General features: G+C 52.5%; 2 protein-coding genes across 2 annotated transcripts in view; one reads left to right on the forward strand and one right to left on the reverse strand.

Annotated features, from left to right (window-relative positions):
• The window catches only part of LOC103912470 (protein TENP-like), a 6,190-nt gene extending 2,937 nt beyond the window's left edge, over nt 1–3,253 (forward strand). Inside the window, 10 exon segments of the mRNA XM_009318742.1 lie at nt 86–177; nt 299–332; nt 335–450; nt 828–869; nt 1,003–1,167; nt 1,518–1,585; nt 2,256–2,301; nt 2,663–2,726; nt 2,826–2,902; nt 3,185–3,253. Of these exon segments, the coding sequence (XP_009317017.1) occupies nt 86–177; nt 299–332; nt 335–450; nt 828–869; nt 1,003–1,167; nt 1,518–1,585; nt 2,256–2,301; nt 2,663–2,726; nt 2,826–2,902; nt 3,185–3,253 (773 nt within the window).
• A 4,361-nt stretch (nt 3,254–7,614) lies between these two features.
• The window catches only part of LOC103912471 (BPI fold-containing family B member 4-like), a 10,911-nt gene continuing 2,981 nt past the window's right edge, over nt 7,615–15,544 (reverse strand). Inside the window, 12 exon segments of the mRNA XM_009318743.1 lie at nt 7,615–7,702; nt 8,308–8,384; nt 8,759–8,822; nt 9,362–9,404; nt 10,822–10,889; nt 11,001–11,168; nt 11,825–11,878; nt 12,654–12,827; nt 13,886–13,950; nt 13,953–13,967; nt 14,409–14,472; nt 14,898–14,961. Of these exon segments, the coding sequence (XP_009317018.1) occupies nt 7,679–7,702; nt 8,308–8,384; nt 8,759–8,822; nt 9,362–9,404; nt 10,822–10,889; nt 11,001–11,168; nt 11,825–11,878; nt 12,654–12,827; nt 13,886–13,950; nt 13,953–13,967; nt 14,409–14,472; nt 14,898–14,961 (880 nt within the window). The 3' untranslated portion in view covers nt 7,615–7,678.

The following is a 15,544-nucleotide window of genomic DNA, read 5'->3' on the forward strand; positions in this document are numbered from 1 at the left end:
CTTGGGAAACCCAGACGCTTCCCAGACCCAACCCGCCATCACTGCTCCCCTCCTCTTTCTGAGCATCCCTCCGCTCGGTTTGCAGCTCAGTTCCCCATCACGCCGAGCTGCCAGGTCCAGTACCTGCCCCTGGCTGCACCCGTGTTCTCCGAGCAGGGAATCACCATATCCTTGCAAGTAAGTCCTCCCTTTCCAGCACTCACAGCCCAGCTCCAGGCTTTGGGAGAGCTGCTTCCTCCCAGTGCTACGTGCCCCGAGACACCTCAACCTCCTTCTCTCCTTGTCCATGTCTCTGCAGACAACTTTCCAGGTGGCAGGGATGGCAAGCCCACTGCCCCCGAGCCAGCGAGCTCCAGCCCTTCCCACCTCACCCTGGCTTTCTCTGAGCACTTCTACACCAGCCTCTTCTTCGCTCTGGAAATAGCTGGAGCCTTCAACATGACCATCCCGGTGAGTAGAGCAAGCAAGCAAGGAAGGAGTAGAAGATACGCATTTGGAGGGACAGCCCTGCCCTACGAAAGGCTTGGAGGAGCTGTGCACCCTGCAAAGAAATGAGAGTGTGTCTCTGAGTGCCCATGGGAGTTGCAGCCCCCCCACCCCCAGGCTCCCAAAAATATTGCTGGTCTAGTGATGCATGGAGAATTTGCCATGAAGAGTAACCAGAATGCTGCTCCTGGCACGTGCTGGCGTGCAGGAAGGCTCCGGCGCGTATCTGCACGCGGCACAGTGCTCACCGCAGGGTCCGCACGGCTGTGCTGGACACGAGCCCCAGAGCAGCAGCCCCAAGCATCCGTCAGCCAGATCACAAGCCATGCTTTGTCTTTCAGAGCCCACTGACCACCGCCACCATGGCACAGAAGATTACTCAGGTTCGTTGCCGTTGCTGTCGCTCCGAGAGGCACAGCCCCAGCTCGGGCAGTGCCCCCCAGCCCCCTGCCCACCAAACCAGGGGCACGCAGGGGACGGCTGCTGTGCCCAGAAATAACCCCCCTCCCTCGGCAGATGGGCTCCCTCTTCCAGGAGGACCTACCGGTGATGCTGCAAGCTGTGTTCAGGAGCTCGCCTCGGGTGGTGCTGGAGGAAGGCAAGGGAGCCCTGAAGCTCTTCCTCACCATCCACATCGGAGCAGGCTCACCGGCTTTCCAGAGCTTCCTGAGTGTGAACGTGGTGAGTTTTCCCTGCAAGCATGCCAAGCGTGTTCTGCGAGTGTGGGGAGCATGAGGAGTGTGCTCTGCGAGTGTGCTGAGTGTGCTCTGCGAGCGTGCCCGAACTGCACATGGGCAATGCCCTTTGCTCCGAGACCCAGCCCGATTGCAGCCGTTGCAAGAGGCTGATTTAGCCTTTACCTGCCACAGTGCTCATGGCCCCAAGCAGCATTTGCCTCCGTTGCGTAGAGCAAGGCGTGAGGAGCACGTCGCAGGTGGCAGCACACGGGTGGGTTCATTGCATGCCACTATTCAAAGCTGGAGCTGGACCGTTTGCTCACTCTGATCCTGCCTTCTCTTTTCCCCTTGCAGGATATGTCCGCAGGACTCCTCCTTAGCATCGCCGACACAAGGATGATGATCTCTGCAGCAGTGATAGAGTAATGAACCCAGCTATGCTCCAAGTCCTCGAAGGGGACATGTCCCAGTCATAGCAGGGAAAGGAGAGGCAAAGTGGTCAGGGAATTTCTTAGCTTTTAAGGTTTGGGCGCTCCAGGGGTAGCAGTGAGACTCCAGTAACGCGGTTAGAGAGAAAAGTGGAAATTGTACCCTTCCACCCCCCGGCATTCAGCACAGGCATACGCAGGCGACTGGCACACGCCAACACCGCCCGCCTCCGCCTGTTCCTGCCACACCAAAGGCACCACTACCGGGAAAGCACATGCTCGACGGCCCCATCTCCAAACACAGCCTGCAGCTGGGGGGCTCCGGCGTGTCCGGCCGTGGTGGTGCCTACGGCTGCCTATTTCTCCAGACCCCGGCCCGGCAGCATCCTGTGCCCCAGCCCGCTCACCCCAGTGTACGCCAGTGCAGCCTGCCCGCTTCAGCGGGGCCCCACAAAAGATGTTTAGTCTGGGTCCTGGTGGCCAAAACATCCTCAAGCCCTTGCTGCTGTGCCCGGGGGGGGGAAGCCAGGCTTCAGCCGCCTGCTCAGATGTACCCAGGCATCACGTTCACTGCTGGCTTGGCCCCGAACTCAGCCATGGTGTTTGGGGGAACATGAAAGTCTGCTTATTACAAGCAGCTCCTGTGCCACTCTTTGTTTTCCAGGGATATTGAGCTCAGCCTGGCTGCCTCCGATGTGGGTCCCGTGCCGGTAGGTACCCCCAGCCGTGCACCCCCCAAGTGACTGAGCACAACCATGTCTCCTCCTTACACCGTGCTGCTGTGACTTGCTGAATGCAACAGCCCGCGCCTTAGCACCGTCCTCTAACACCCTGGTCACTCTCAGCTGCACCAGCCAGCTTAGACTGCCCTAAACCATCCCAGGCAGCGGTTATCAGTAGGGAAATATTTACTTTGGGTGCTTGCTGCACCCTGCAGAAGGGAGAGGCAGGTCCGTGCGGGATTAGGAGAGGTGCAGTAAGCATCAGGACCCCTCTCTTGCTGGTCCCTGCCTCTCCTCCTGCTTTAGAGTCACGTCATGAATGAGCTGACCATGGATTTCCCTTTGGCAGGCTGCCTTACTAGAGGAGTTATTTTTGCCCACAATCCGTGAGGAGGTACCGGCTCAGATGAACGGTGAGGAGCCGGGAGTTTTGCAGCGGTGCTGCCACACAAGATGCACGACAAGGACAAAGGCAGCACCCAGCTGGCAACTCTCCCTCTTTTTTTTCCTAGTGGTCCTGAGTGAAGGCATATTCCTGCCCCACATGTCCAGCTTTACCTACACTGACGTCAACGTCACGATTCACAAGGTAAGAAATAAGACATTTAAATTGCTCCCTGCTGTTTGATTTAAAGGGAACCCGGGAGCGATGCTTACCTCCTAGCTCCAGAATAAATTGGAGCCTGCTCCTCTAGCCCTCTTAACCCGCAGAATCAAGTTTCAACACTTTAAACAGGCATAGTTCCTCTCTAGCCCCACTGCCATGAGCAATAGCTGTGTTGGAGGGACCATTGGGCTGTGGAGAGCCCCGTGCAGGCCGACATGAGCCACGCGGGCACCTCGCTCACCCCTCGTTCCTCCCCTTGCTTAGGACTACGTCTTGGTCCCCTGCAACCTCGAGCTATGGGCGAGGACTGGAGAGCAGATCACCACGGGCTGAAGTCTGGTCTCTGGAGTAAAACAGTGGCAAAATTGTTCTGTTGACTCTGAAATCACGCTTTGTGTTTTGTCACTGCTTGAAATGTTGAAAATCGTCTTTCTTGCCTTACTAAAACAACACTTTCTCAGATTTAGGATAATAACAGCATTGCACTAGCGGCTTTCTCTTCCAGTCCTGCTGTTGGTGTTTTTGTTGCACAAAGAGGATGGGTTGTAACAATGTTCCATACTTTAAATAAACATTTCACTTTCATACTGCATTTTCTGGTATGGCTATTGACTTCTTTCCCCTCAATGATTTGTACCTAAAGACAGATGAATTTTGTCTTGCTAAGAACTGGTAGCAGTACAGATGTCCAGACCTTACATTTAATTAAGGAAGCATGAAAATGGCACTGATTTGTAAGGATGCAAAGCACCTCCGTGTCTCTCAGCGGCAGAACGACATGGCCCCTGCCAACAAGAGATCTTTCATCTGCTTTTTCTCCATTTCCCGTGTTACTATGGGAACATTACGGCTGGTGGTTTTCCCTGGGTCAGAAAGGGGGGGAGGGAAATCAGTCTGCCCAGTGGTTTCTAATTTTAGACTTGAAGGCAGTTATATTTTCAAAACTATACTTTCTGACAAAGCTCATCACAGGGAAAGTGCTGAATGAAACGTGACTGCACACGTACAGACGGTGCCACGTGCCGGCCCGGCACGCGCCCGCCCAAGGGCACCAGCGGCTGCGTTTGTCAATATTGGAATGCTCTTTCCTACCGACCAAACGCGCCTCTGCGCTTGAGAGGTTGTTCAGCAAACTAAGGGGGGAAAAAAGCCACAACAGACTTGAGTGTCCGGAATGGAAGGGTGGGCTGGTAACGGAGCTCCTAAAGCCGCCCAAGTCGCTCGACCACTGGGTGCTGCTGGCAGCTGCCCCCGGACAGGGTGAGCACATCGCTGTGCCGATGCCCGGGAAGAGCACCCTCACTGCTGGCTGTGCAGCTCTCAATGTAAGCTCTGCAATGGTGATTCCCATGAAACCATATTAATTACATATACATCTGCTTTCACTTGCAACAGCTATACACAACATTTCTAGCCTCTGGAGCTGCTGAAAAGCACTTCAAAACCTCATATTTCAGAGACTCACAAACAGCAAAGCAAACAAAACAAGCCAAGTTGATTTATTATAAGGAGTAAAAAGCCCTGAAGGTTTATATGCCCAGCTTGGGGACTTGACTAATGATTTTAATGCCCAAAGTTGGCAATAGCGGGAACTGCTCCTAATAAAAGTTTCCTGGTAGAGCTACAACCATTATTCTTTGACTAATGTATCTTAAACCAGTTTCCCAAAAGGAATAAGCTACAGTAGGAAAAAGATGTATTTGTTTGCCAGTGGATATTCTGGCTTTAGGCTTTACTGCATGGCTCTGCGTCTCTAGCGTAGGGTTGGGGTCACTGGAGCTGCACACCCCGACTCCCAGCCCCACACGTCCTACCTGGGACCAGCCGCAGGCTTGGGGCTGAACTGGCTTACGCTGGAGAACTGGGGTCTTCTGCTGCTCCCTCTTGTCACCCGATTTACCGAGCCCCCCCAGCACAGCTGCATCTGCAGGAGACAGCCAGTGTTGTCCCCAGCAGTCACTTTGGGTTCACCTGGAAAAAGAAATGCTGTAAAAAGCATTTGTGGCATAAACAAAAGCGTCTTTGGCATAAACAAAATCCATAATTTTCCTGGGCAGTATCCCAGGACATACAGCTTCCCTTGCTGGAGGCACAAGGAGCAGGACGTGACAGCCAGATGGTTCAAGTGCTGGAAAAACAGAGACGAGCCCCTTCGCCAGCCCCCATGGAGCAGCGGAGGTCTGAAGCTTTACCAGGGACATTCCTGGAGCAAGAGCTGGAGAGCCCGAAGTCCCATGCACAGCCCGGGCAGAGCAGCAGGCCCATCACACCCCGCTCCCACTGCTCACCCATACAGAGATTTTCCAGCGAGTCAGGGTGCCAGCACGCTGGAAAATGACTGTTTAGTGGTTTTTCCACTGTGGACAGGATTGTCCCAGTTCTTATGAATTCCAACTTGTGGTTTCCCGCTCTGGATTTACTCCTGAACCCACCAGCAATTCAGAGCACGAGATTTACGAGTTGCAGAAGTAACGAGTTACACCGAGGGGATGCTGCCCTTTCCTTTTGAAAAGGTCCCTCTGCTCCTTCCCGCTCAGCCCTGTGCGACAAATGACACGACAGAGGCCAGGCCCCGGGAGGGAAAGCTGTTTCCAGATGCACAAGAAGACTTTCCCACTTTTCTGCCATCCCAGGCCCGCGGCTCTGCGAGGCAGCGAGCTCTCCAGTTACACACTTCCCGCTGTCATTTCTTTCTCAAGTCAAAGAGACTCCTGGGACAGCGACAGATCACAGATGACTGTAGAGTGCCAGCAAAATTAATCCCCCCAGCAAACCAGAATTCACACAGAAGTGCTGGCCAAAAGAGCGTGCAAAAAAGTTGCTAAACTTTACTTACCATACAGAAGGTGTTTGCTCAGGACCCAGAACAAAACCTTGTACAAACAAAGCCCGTTATGCCAACCTGCGGGCAAAAAGGATGGATGGAGAAGCCAAGCACAATCAGTCCAGTAACCCTGAGGTGGCACAAAGAAGCTGCGAGTGCTCTGGCGATGCGGCTGCCAGTGCAGGTCAGTGGAGCTGCTCATCCTGCCCGGTGGGTAACGGGGCCACACAGCCCCCCAAAACCCCGCTCTGCCGGCACCGCAGGCATACCGGCGCCAGAGAGCACAAGCAGTGGGGTCTGAAGCTCCCTGCTCCCGGCTCACGAGCATGGCCCGATCGTCCACGGCACTCCTCTTGTTCGCGCCCTGCGTCGCAGAAACTTCTCACCCGCCTGGTTTAGCTGGTGCTGGGGCTGCCCGCAGCACGCTGCTTGAGCGGGGAGTCCCATCACCGTGCAGGAGCATCATTTCTGCCCAGGGACAGGGCAAGGTCTGTGTTACCAGCAGCTGAACAGCCTTTGGAGAGAACAGTCCCTCCGGCACCATCAGCCTGCACAGAGCTGGGAGCCGAAGGAGCCGTTCAGACTCACTACAGCACCAGTCTTCAGTATTACCGTGTACTTCAACCCACCCAAAACCCTCCTGCCATGACACAAAACGTGCCAGCCCACACGATGACGGTGCGCGACACCAGGTTTGCCGTTCGGCACAGCACGGGAGAGCTCTGGGCAGTTTGCATGAACCGGGACTGCCAACAGGTCCAGTGCGTCCTCTGCTGTGCTCAGCGATTCCTCTGCAACATCTCACTGTGATGCTGGAAATTAATGCGACAGCCAAGGGCTTTGGCCAGGCAGATATTGAACTATTCTTACCTTTAGGCAGAAATGCAGAACAGGATATTGCCCCTCTCCGTTACCTGATCGGTGCTAGACTTCTGTGCATCACCCATGCTTCAACAGCGACATACCGCCATTAGCTCTGGGGACGCCAGCTAATAACAATTAACACACTAGTAATAACATCTAGTGCTGGGAAAAGCAGGTGTTTGACAGGCCATTTAAGACCTCAGATGTTGGGGTTTTTTACCCAGAATCATTTCTTTTTTCTGAAATCAAAAATGCCTGAATTCTTTTCCCTGGGACATTACTGCAGGCAGATGGGTGTGCTCCGGTGTTATACTTCTCAATTATCTGGTAATGAAGTTTTCCCTTCAGATTCTATTAGGAAATGCTTCATGACCTTGGGAAATTCGATTTCATTCTCATTTCTGCTTGTGGATTAGCATTTGGTCAGTAGGTTACCCCGCCAGGAGCAGCCACTGAAAATCCAAGTGTTTTTTCCTCAGGAAGTTTGAGTGGAAAAAGCTTTCAAACCAAAATATCAGTTGTCACAAAGGAACCAGATCCCATAGCAGGAGGCAGGACAGATACTCTCCCCGAGAAGCATCAGAAACAAGAACCTCGTTCCAAGCACTAAAAAAGTAGGAACGTTTATTAGAAGAGTTACATGACAAAGGTACCCTGAGCTCCCGCTCAGCACTTCATACCCTTCTGAACACGGATGGTGACATTTACTTAGAAAGCCATATGCAGCAAGTTCACTTTTTCATTATATCAATAACAATTGTCCCTCAGAACAAATTCAACAATTCCACTGCAGCATCACATGCAACTGCTATGACTGTGACCCCAAAATCATGCTAATTTCTCTAAATAAATATTTGTACACAGAGCTGCCTATCAGGTTTTGGCTTATGCAAGTATCTTAGTCCTCACACGAGCCGATTAACTTTAAAGTGTCTTAAATGTTATCAAGAATCTTGAATCAAGTTTAGAAAAGAAAAGTAGATAATGCTGGTCTCGATGCTCCATCCTCGCTGGTCTTTCTTCCTCTTTCTCTGCCCAGAAAGACCTCTCCGCGCCTTGTACTTCCCAGCTCACACGAGAATCACCAGCAGGCCCTGAAGAAGTGCAAGGAGCGTCACATCCACGTTATTTTCCGACTTTTGAGGGATGCTGGTTCACATCAGCTTGTCAGCAACACACAGTGAACAGAAAACCCTCTTGCAAAAATCCTCACGTCAAATCTGTAACAAGGAGGGCACGGTATCCTTTGGGAAGCATCAGAGAATATCCCAGCTCCTCTGGGACATCTCCAGGATGCACAGGGCTGGAATTCAGTGCAATTCAAGACACTTTGAACGGTGCCACTCGAAAGGGCTTGCCAGACCCCCTGGACCCACACCAAAGCTGCTAACACAGAGTTCTCCAGAAAGGAAACGCAGCCCGGAGAGGGGAACCAGGACTTACCCCAGAGGGGCTGAACATCGCTCATTGCGTACCTGGTTCAATAACACTCGTGGGCATGAAGTACTCAGCAGCATTTTCTGACCTGAAGGAGGTCAGACAGAGCAACCCCTTCTGGCCTTTCAAGGCTTAAAATCCACAGCTCTTGCTCACTAAACCGCCACTGGCAGGGTCCTGTTACAGAAGCCAGCTGCTAGAAACAGCCCCAGTGACCTGCCCCAGTGCCTTGCAGGAGGAAATAGCCCTTCCAGGCACTTACCGCTAGTATCTGAATATCCACCTTTATTAAGGGAATGCCCAGCACGTTTGGCAGAGGGATGCCGATGCCCAGAGCGCCTGCAGGGGACAGACAGGTCCTTACTCACCGCTGGAGGGGTGAGCCCAGCTCCCGCCCCACGACAAAGCTGCTCCCGGGGAGGGCGAAGGGAGCAGAGCTGATCCAGAGGCATGGACTGCAGCACCATCGCGCATGATGCATTTTGGCTTTCCTTACATTCTCTGCCACTAACAGTTGCCAGGGCCCTTAGGACTGAAGCTGGGGTGGATCACGTAAGAATAAGGTTGGGACTTTTAACTACAGCCTCAGCATGGGGACTGCAGACCTTGAATCGCTCCAACTCTCCTGCTACAGCTTTCAATCATTCACACGTATCCCTCTCCCCTCCTCAGTCAAAGCACTCCCAATGCTACAGCTATCCCGGTCACCTTACCGTTGATAAGGGGCAATAACGTTTCTGCCAGCAGATTGCTGCAGTGTGGCTTCAAGTTCGAGATCTGAACCAGAGAAGGAACAAGCACGTGAGCAGCGCTGCCAGGCACTCGACAGCGACAAGCACAGCCCAGCACTACGGCTGGAAGCCAGCCAGTCCTTGGGACTGGAAATCACTTCCCACTGACACAGCAAAAGAACAAATAGTCCCTCTTTTCTTTACAGCAAATCTACTTTTCTTCCTCGGTTTGTATTTGGTCCTTCCTTTGGGAATCTTTCTACCAGGTAAAACTCCTGCTGGAGCTCCGTGTAAGCTTTGCCCAAGCAGGGGTGAATAAACAAACAAACAGACTTCAGGCTTTACATTTGCATTATTAGAAAAGGCAGAAGAAAAAAAAAAAAAGCAGCAAAAGAAGAATTGCTATGACCTACAAAGTAGAGCAGCTAACAACTAAGACTCTCAGCAGACGTAATCCATCACAGCCAGGACACGTTTCAGCATCACACAGCGACCGCGTGTCCCCCTCCTTCCCCAGAGCTGCAGTGCAGAGCGCTCGGCCACTCTACCCACCTAGTAAAGCCTAGACTGGTACGAGAGACTTACGTTACTGATGCCAACATCGGAAGACTCCAAGGAGAGGGAAGTGCTGCAGGGAAAGTAAAGCAAACAGCACGTCAGACACCAAGTCACCAGGCAGAGCTCACAGACCCCGACCAGGAGACCCCTGCCATCTCCTAGAGCAGCGTTACTCAGCCCACGGCAAGGGATCCCTGTGAGGCATCATCGGGGCATCCGTAAAGGGATCACAATATTGTGACACAAAAATGAGGCGCTGCCACACTTGCAAGAGAGAAAAGAAAATAGGAAAATAAAAGCAATAGATCAGCACTAAAAGCTTCACCTAATTTTTATTTGGTTGTAAATGAAATAGCACTGCAGCAGGGCACACACTAGCTCCTGGCTTCCCCTTCCCTCTCCCGCGCCCAGGTAGTTATTCACCTTGGGAAAGGAGTCAGCTCCTGGTTAGCTGAGAGCAGAGCTTCTAGAAAAAGCATCCAGTCTGGATTTAAAGATCATGAGCTCTGGAGAATTCGCTACAGCTCCTAATCCATCATTGCAATCACCCAACTATCTCCATAGCTAAAACATGTGCTTTACTTCCACTTTGAATTTCTCTTTTCTACTTCCATTGAATCTTGTTATATCTTTGTCTATTGAATTAAAAGCCCTTTGATGCATTTCTATTCTCTATATCACTGCATACAAGCTATGCCAATGTTGCTTCTAAATCTAGCTCTTTGACAAGCTAAATGGCTTTAAATCCTCAAACCTCAAACTATAAGAAATGCTTTCCAACCTTTAATCGTACCTTGACTGGCATTAATGACAGTTCTTTCCTTTACTCCTTTATTACTCATGTCCAATATCAGACATTTCGAACTACTGCCCAGGATCAAAGTCAAGCCGACAGTCTTACAATTATGCAGGTTACCTCATTTCTCCTTGTTATAAAACTGACACAGACTTTTTTTCCAGTCTCCTAGAACTTTCCCACTGCTGTAATGCTTCCTGAAAGTCAGCAATATCTGTCGACCTCGTGCCATCAGCCAGGTATGACATTCTCAGATTCAGGAAATGAAATGTCTGTTTAACAGACATTTAAAAGCATTTCGAGTTAGCGGCTCCAGAGCCAACATTGCAATGCAGCGAATGTCACCAGCCTGTAAGAGGGCAGCACCGCCCGGCTTTGTCACAGCCCTGTTTGTGCAACACTCCCGTCCCTTCTGCCATAGTTCAGGCAGCTCCACCAGCGCAGTGTCACCGGGGCACATGCTGTTACAGCACTCGGAGTGTCCCTGATGAATTGCAGCCCTTCCTGTCGTCCCGCTCTCTTCTGGTTACTGCTTCCCAGCAAACTGAACCTGTACCCTGAGCTCCGGGAAAGCCGGGGTTTCCCAGCACGGCTGAACACCCAGGGCTGTCTCAGGGGAGTGAGCAGGCTGGGGCGTTGCAGCAGGCTTTGCTCAGAGCACCCCTGTGCAGCCGCTGCAGGGACAGCCTACCTGCCCAGGGACAACCCGAGCACCAGTCTGCCTCCAGCAATCGACACGCGGGCGTTTAGACCGAGGTCCTGCAAGCAGACAGGGAGAGGATCAGCCCATGAAGACGTCCCCATTCCAACTGCCAGTCACTCGGCTGGCTGTACACTTCACCAGTTTGAGGTCTTTACATCCACACTTACGGCCTTCAGGAGCAGGAGGTTGAGGATGGATCCATCTAAATGCTTAATGAACACCTGAATCATGACCGAAAGCTCGACGGTGGCTTTGTTTTCTTCCAAGAGGATGAGCGGGTTCCCAGACAACATTAGCTTAATGCTCAGAGGACTGGTCCCATGGCAGGTGGAGCACTGTGGGAATGAGGGACACATGGAGGTGGCTACCCATGCCCCACACACTGGCCAGGCAGGGGACAGGCAGTCCTCTGGTGGACTGTCACATGCCCATAACTCTGTAGGGCCTCCCCCGAGGTCACACAGACCTTGGACAAGCCAAATTTAGAGAGCAAATAGGTCCGGCAGCACGGGTTGGCACTCCTTGCTGCAGGCAGTAAGGGGCTGAGGAAGCAAAGGTGGACACGAAGGGGGCTGTGGCCATAAGAGGGTGCCCATGGTGCCTAGGAAATGGGACATGCCAGACACTTATCAGCTCTTTCTGTCAATGGCCGTGAGCTGTGAGAGAAGACGTTCCCCTGCTTAGGGAGCGGGAGAAGGTTGGCTACAGCCAATGGCACAGAGGAGAGCGGGCACCGTGCAGAGGCTGCCGAGGGCTGGACACAAACCTCCGGTCCCTTCACCTGCTCCCATCAGCTGGTCGGGCAGCAGGGCAGCCTCGAGCTGTGCTGGCACGGCTCGGCCGTGCTGCACGCTCAGCATGGCCAAGCGGAGGGGAGCAGAATACTGGAGACCTTTGGCAGCAGCACCCCAGCACATCCAGGAGCATCATTTGGATGGCCTCGGACCCAGCGAGGTTTACACAAACCCTCACTCCAGCAGAAGTCACTCACCCCAGCAGGAACAAGGGTCGTGATGGCTTCTTGCAGATGGCTGGCACCAGAGAACTGTTGGAACAAAAGTGCAAGCAGCCCCGATGAGCACTCCAGCCTATTTTAGCAACGCTGTCCTGCCGGGGCCGCCCCTCTCCCACTTGCATCCCTGTTCCCAGCCAGCTTGCTCGCACTCCTGGGGCCAGTCCCTGAGCGCTCACTGTCCCTAGTGAAGCCATGGGCAGCTCAGTCACATGCAGACCTATGTTACGGCAGCACCTCGAGCCCTCAGCCTTCTCCATTGCTCCCCAGCTGCCTGGGCGATTCCCGGTCAGTCATTAAGGTGAGAGCAGCCAGCAGAAGGAGACGTAACCCACAGGCTTTCAACAATTTTCAGTGTGTAGACCCCTAATATTTTTCCGTGGAAGTACAGATCGGAGGTACAGAAAATGCATGTGCCTAGAGAATTGCATTGCACACACGAAGTTGCTTTTCTCAGTGACATTTTAAAGACTCCTTGAAACAGATTACAGACCTCCAGGAGTCCGTGGCATAACCAGTACACAACTGGTTTCAACAGGTATCCCTGGGGGTGCCCATACAGAAACAAGAATGGCTGATCGTTGCACGTGCTATTATAGCTTTCTGAAACGAGCAGTAAGGAAGCAGCGCTGGGGCTTGAGCATCTGCAAGTGAGCACGGGCACATGCAGTCCCCAGACTGGCTGCGTGCTGAGCACCAATGGAGTGAACACCATGCACAGCCTGCTCCCTGAGCAGAGCTAAGGTCACGCTGACGCGTGTCCCGTGCCACCTCCCCTGGCATGACATACAGGTGCTGCTACACTCACGACTTCTGGCGTGCAGGTGTACGTCTGTGGCGGTATCTGGATCAGGAGGGACAGGGCTGCATTGAGAAAGCTCTGGCGCAGTCCCAAGACCAGAAGCTTGTCCAGCAGCGGAGGCAAAGCAGAGGGGGACGAGTCATGGGGGATGATGCTGCCTCCCACCTGCTTCACTGCACCCTGCAAAGAGAGGTGACACAGACGTTAAACCGACCCTTCAAAGCCGCGAGGCATGCCCAGATCCTCGAGACAGAGAGTGCGGGGTCTGTGCCAGCTGAAATAGCCCTCCTCTCGCCAGCAGCTTAGGGAAAGCATTGGACTCAGAGCAATTCCCTCTATATTTAATAGACAAAAGGAGCTGATAAAGGCCAGAGTGCACAACCAAGGCCTTCTTAGCTAATAACACACTTTGTCCAAATCACAACTCACTGCTTCAGTTCATCCTTGAGATTTCGCTCTGAGAACAAACGCGCGGTGAAGGTGCTGCCAGCCCGGCGGCCCCAGCCCTGCCGTTCCTCCCTCCAGCGCCCAGCCAGGCGTGAGCCGTCCTCGGACTCCACAACAAACTTGCACCGATACCATCTACTCGCTAAGGAGACCAACCCTGACCTCCTGGGGGGGTGGGGGCAAAGACTAATCCCAATGAAGCATCTGCAGTAAAGCAAGAGCAGCAGCGCTGATCATACAGATTGCTGTGCTTGTTATTAGCCCCTGCTAGTCTTTATTGCTTATGTCCCGGTTGCTTCTCGCTAGCCACTTTCTTTTATTTAAGTTCTCCTGTTTGAAAGTACTGTTTGGTTTTTGCTGTTTTTTTTTTTCCCAGTGAGACAGAAGTGAAAAATACATCCGTTATCTTCGTTCAGCATTCACCCACCATAGAGACTGAATAGCAAAGGCAAAAAGCAGTGACAGCCAGTCTGCAGGCAGGGCGAGGGAGAGGATGAAAACTGCTTGTCCCAACAGTTACAAACAGCAGACATGCAGCCTCAGGCAGTCTCAGGATAAGTTTGCAAACAGAGCAAAAGAGGGCTTGAAGGAAAGTACGCACAGTCACTTAGTGGTGATTTGGATAAGGATCTAAATATTTAGCTAGCATTTCCAGAACAAGTCATTAGCCCAGCTCCTCCACGTGGTTGTACTGGAAGAAGACAACTGCTCCCGCAGGATGAGGTGAACAGTCTGAAAGGCACCACGCCGCAGTCACGCTCGCAGGGTCCTGTTGCCCAGCGTTAACTTACATCTAAATCCAACCCAAGGAACAAGCCAGAGGTAAACGGGAGGCTGGCCAGCCCGTAGTGCATGTACCGACTGGGATCACCGCTTCATGGGGAAAAAAGATCATCACAACATCAGGAAATAAGCAGCAACACAAACTCCTCCCCTGATCCCGCAGGCCACCAGCCAGACCTCACACCCACAAACCAGGTCCTGAGCATTGACTTCTGTGGGATGCTCGCTGCTACTCAAAACGGCCAAAACATCCCCAAATTCAGCTTTGTGGGATCTGCCTGTAGAATATAGCCCAAAAAGAGCATCAAAGATAATACGCTAAATCCAAGGGTGATGTATAAAAATGGCGCCAGGAGGGCCAAGGTGCAAGCAGTTCACTTGGACTGCTCAGGTGTGAATTCAAGGTTCAACAAACAGCCCTGCAGACGTGCAGCTCCTCCCTGACGCACTTATGGACTAGATGTGGGAAAGGGCACTTCCCACTGCGGGGAATGCGGGGAAGCAGCACCTCATCCTCCACAAGAAACGCACCGTTGAGAGTGCCCAGGAGCTGGATGTTCACAAGGTTGACGACGATATCAACTACCGGACACAGCTGCAACACAAAGCAGAAATGCTACCGCTCAACCCCCCTCGCCACCCCTCTGCAGGAAGCCGTCACCCTTCAGCCTGATCAGACCCGCTCCTTTTAATCTAAATCCCCAGGGAAAAAGTGCTGCGTGGCATTAGGGCAGCAGCTGGGATGCTGTGAAGGATTTGGTAGCAGCGGGGCATCCCTGGAGCTGTGGTACGGCACCAAAGGGGACTGCTTTCATCTGGGGAATATTTCAGGCATCGCCCTGCAGGCAGAAACATGCCAGCAGCAGCCAGGCTGGCCACGGGCATCGCTGCCGAGCGGCGTGTGCCAGTGATGTGGGAAAGCAACACAGAAAGACGGTGCGGCTTGCTGTGACCTTGTAACATGTTGTTCCTGACATTTCTGCGTTTCAGCTATGAAAGGAGGGCAATCTTCAGGCTTACCAAACCGGGCAGAGTTGCTGTCAGCTGGCTAAGCACTATCTCGTTTACTGATAGGGAGAGTAAGCTGGAAAGGAAAGAAAAATTTCCAATCACTACAAACACAGCTTCAGGATAGGAAACCAAAGGATCTCCAGCCTTCATTTTACACGCTACTATGTCCTTAGTCATCCCTTCAGGGACACTGCTGCAGCTAATACTGGCAAGAGCAGGGGCTGTGCAGAAGGCAGGGAGGGCAAGGAGCTGCTCGCCTCACCGAGGGGAGAATTGGGCTAATTTCTGATAAGTGAAGGCTTCAGCACTTGGGGTGTGCAGACATCATTGCACGAAAGGAGTGAGCCTCGCAGTGTGACCCGAGTTCGGTTGTCTCCCTCTGGTATTTAAATCAGTGCTGTAGTTACAGGAAGGGGAGGTGTTATGAAATATCTTCATGTTAGTTATTGGAAACAAACAATTTACATGTGGAATAACAAGAGGAGAAATCTGCTGTGCAACATTTCAACACTGCTGCTAAATAGATCACTCTGGGACGCGTGATGCCTGCAGGCAGCACAGAGCCATTTACTTTTGATAATCAATATATTTCTGGACTGTTGAGTTAGAACATGCAGGAGCACACTTGGCAAGCCACAGACAGAAGGAATTCATAA

This window comes from Pygoscelis adeliae, unplaced genomic scaffold (assembly GCF_000699105.1).
Source record: "Pygoscelis adeliae isolate BGI_AS28 unplaced genomic scaffold, ASM69910v1 Scaffold432, whole genome shotgun sequence".
NCBI lineage: Eukaryota > Metazoa > Chordata > Aves > Sphenisciformes > Spheniscidae > Pygoscelis > Pygoscelis adeliae.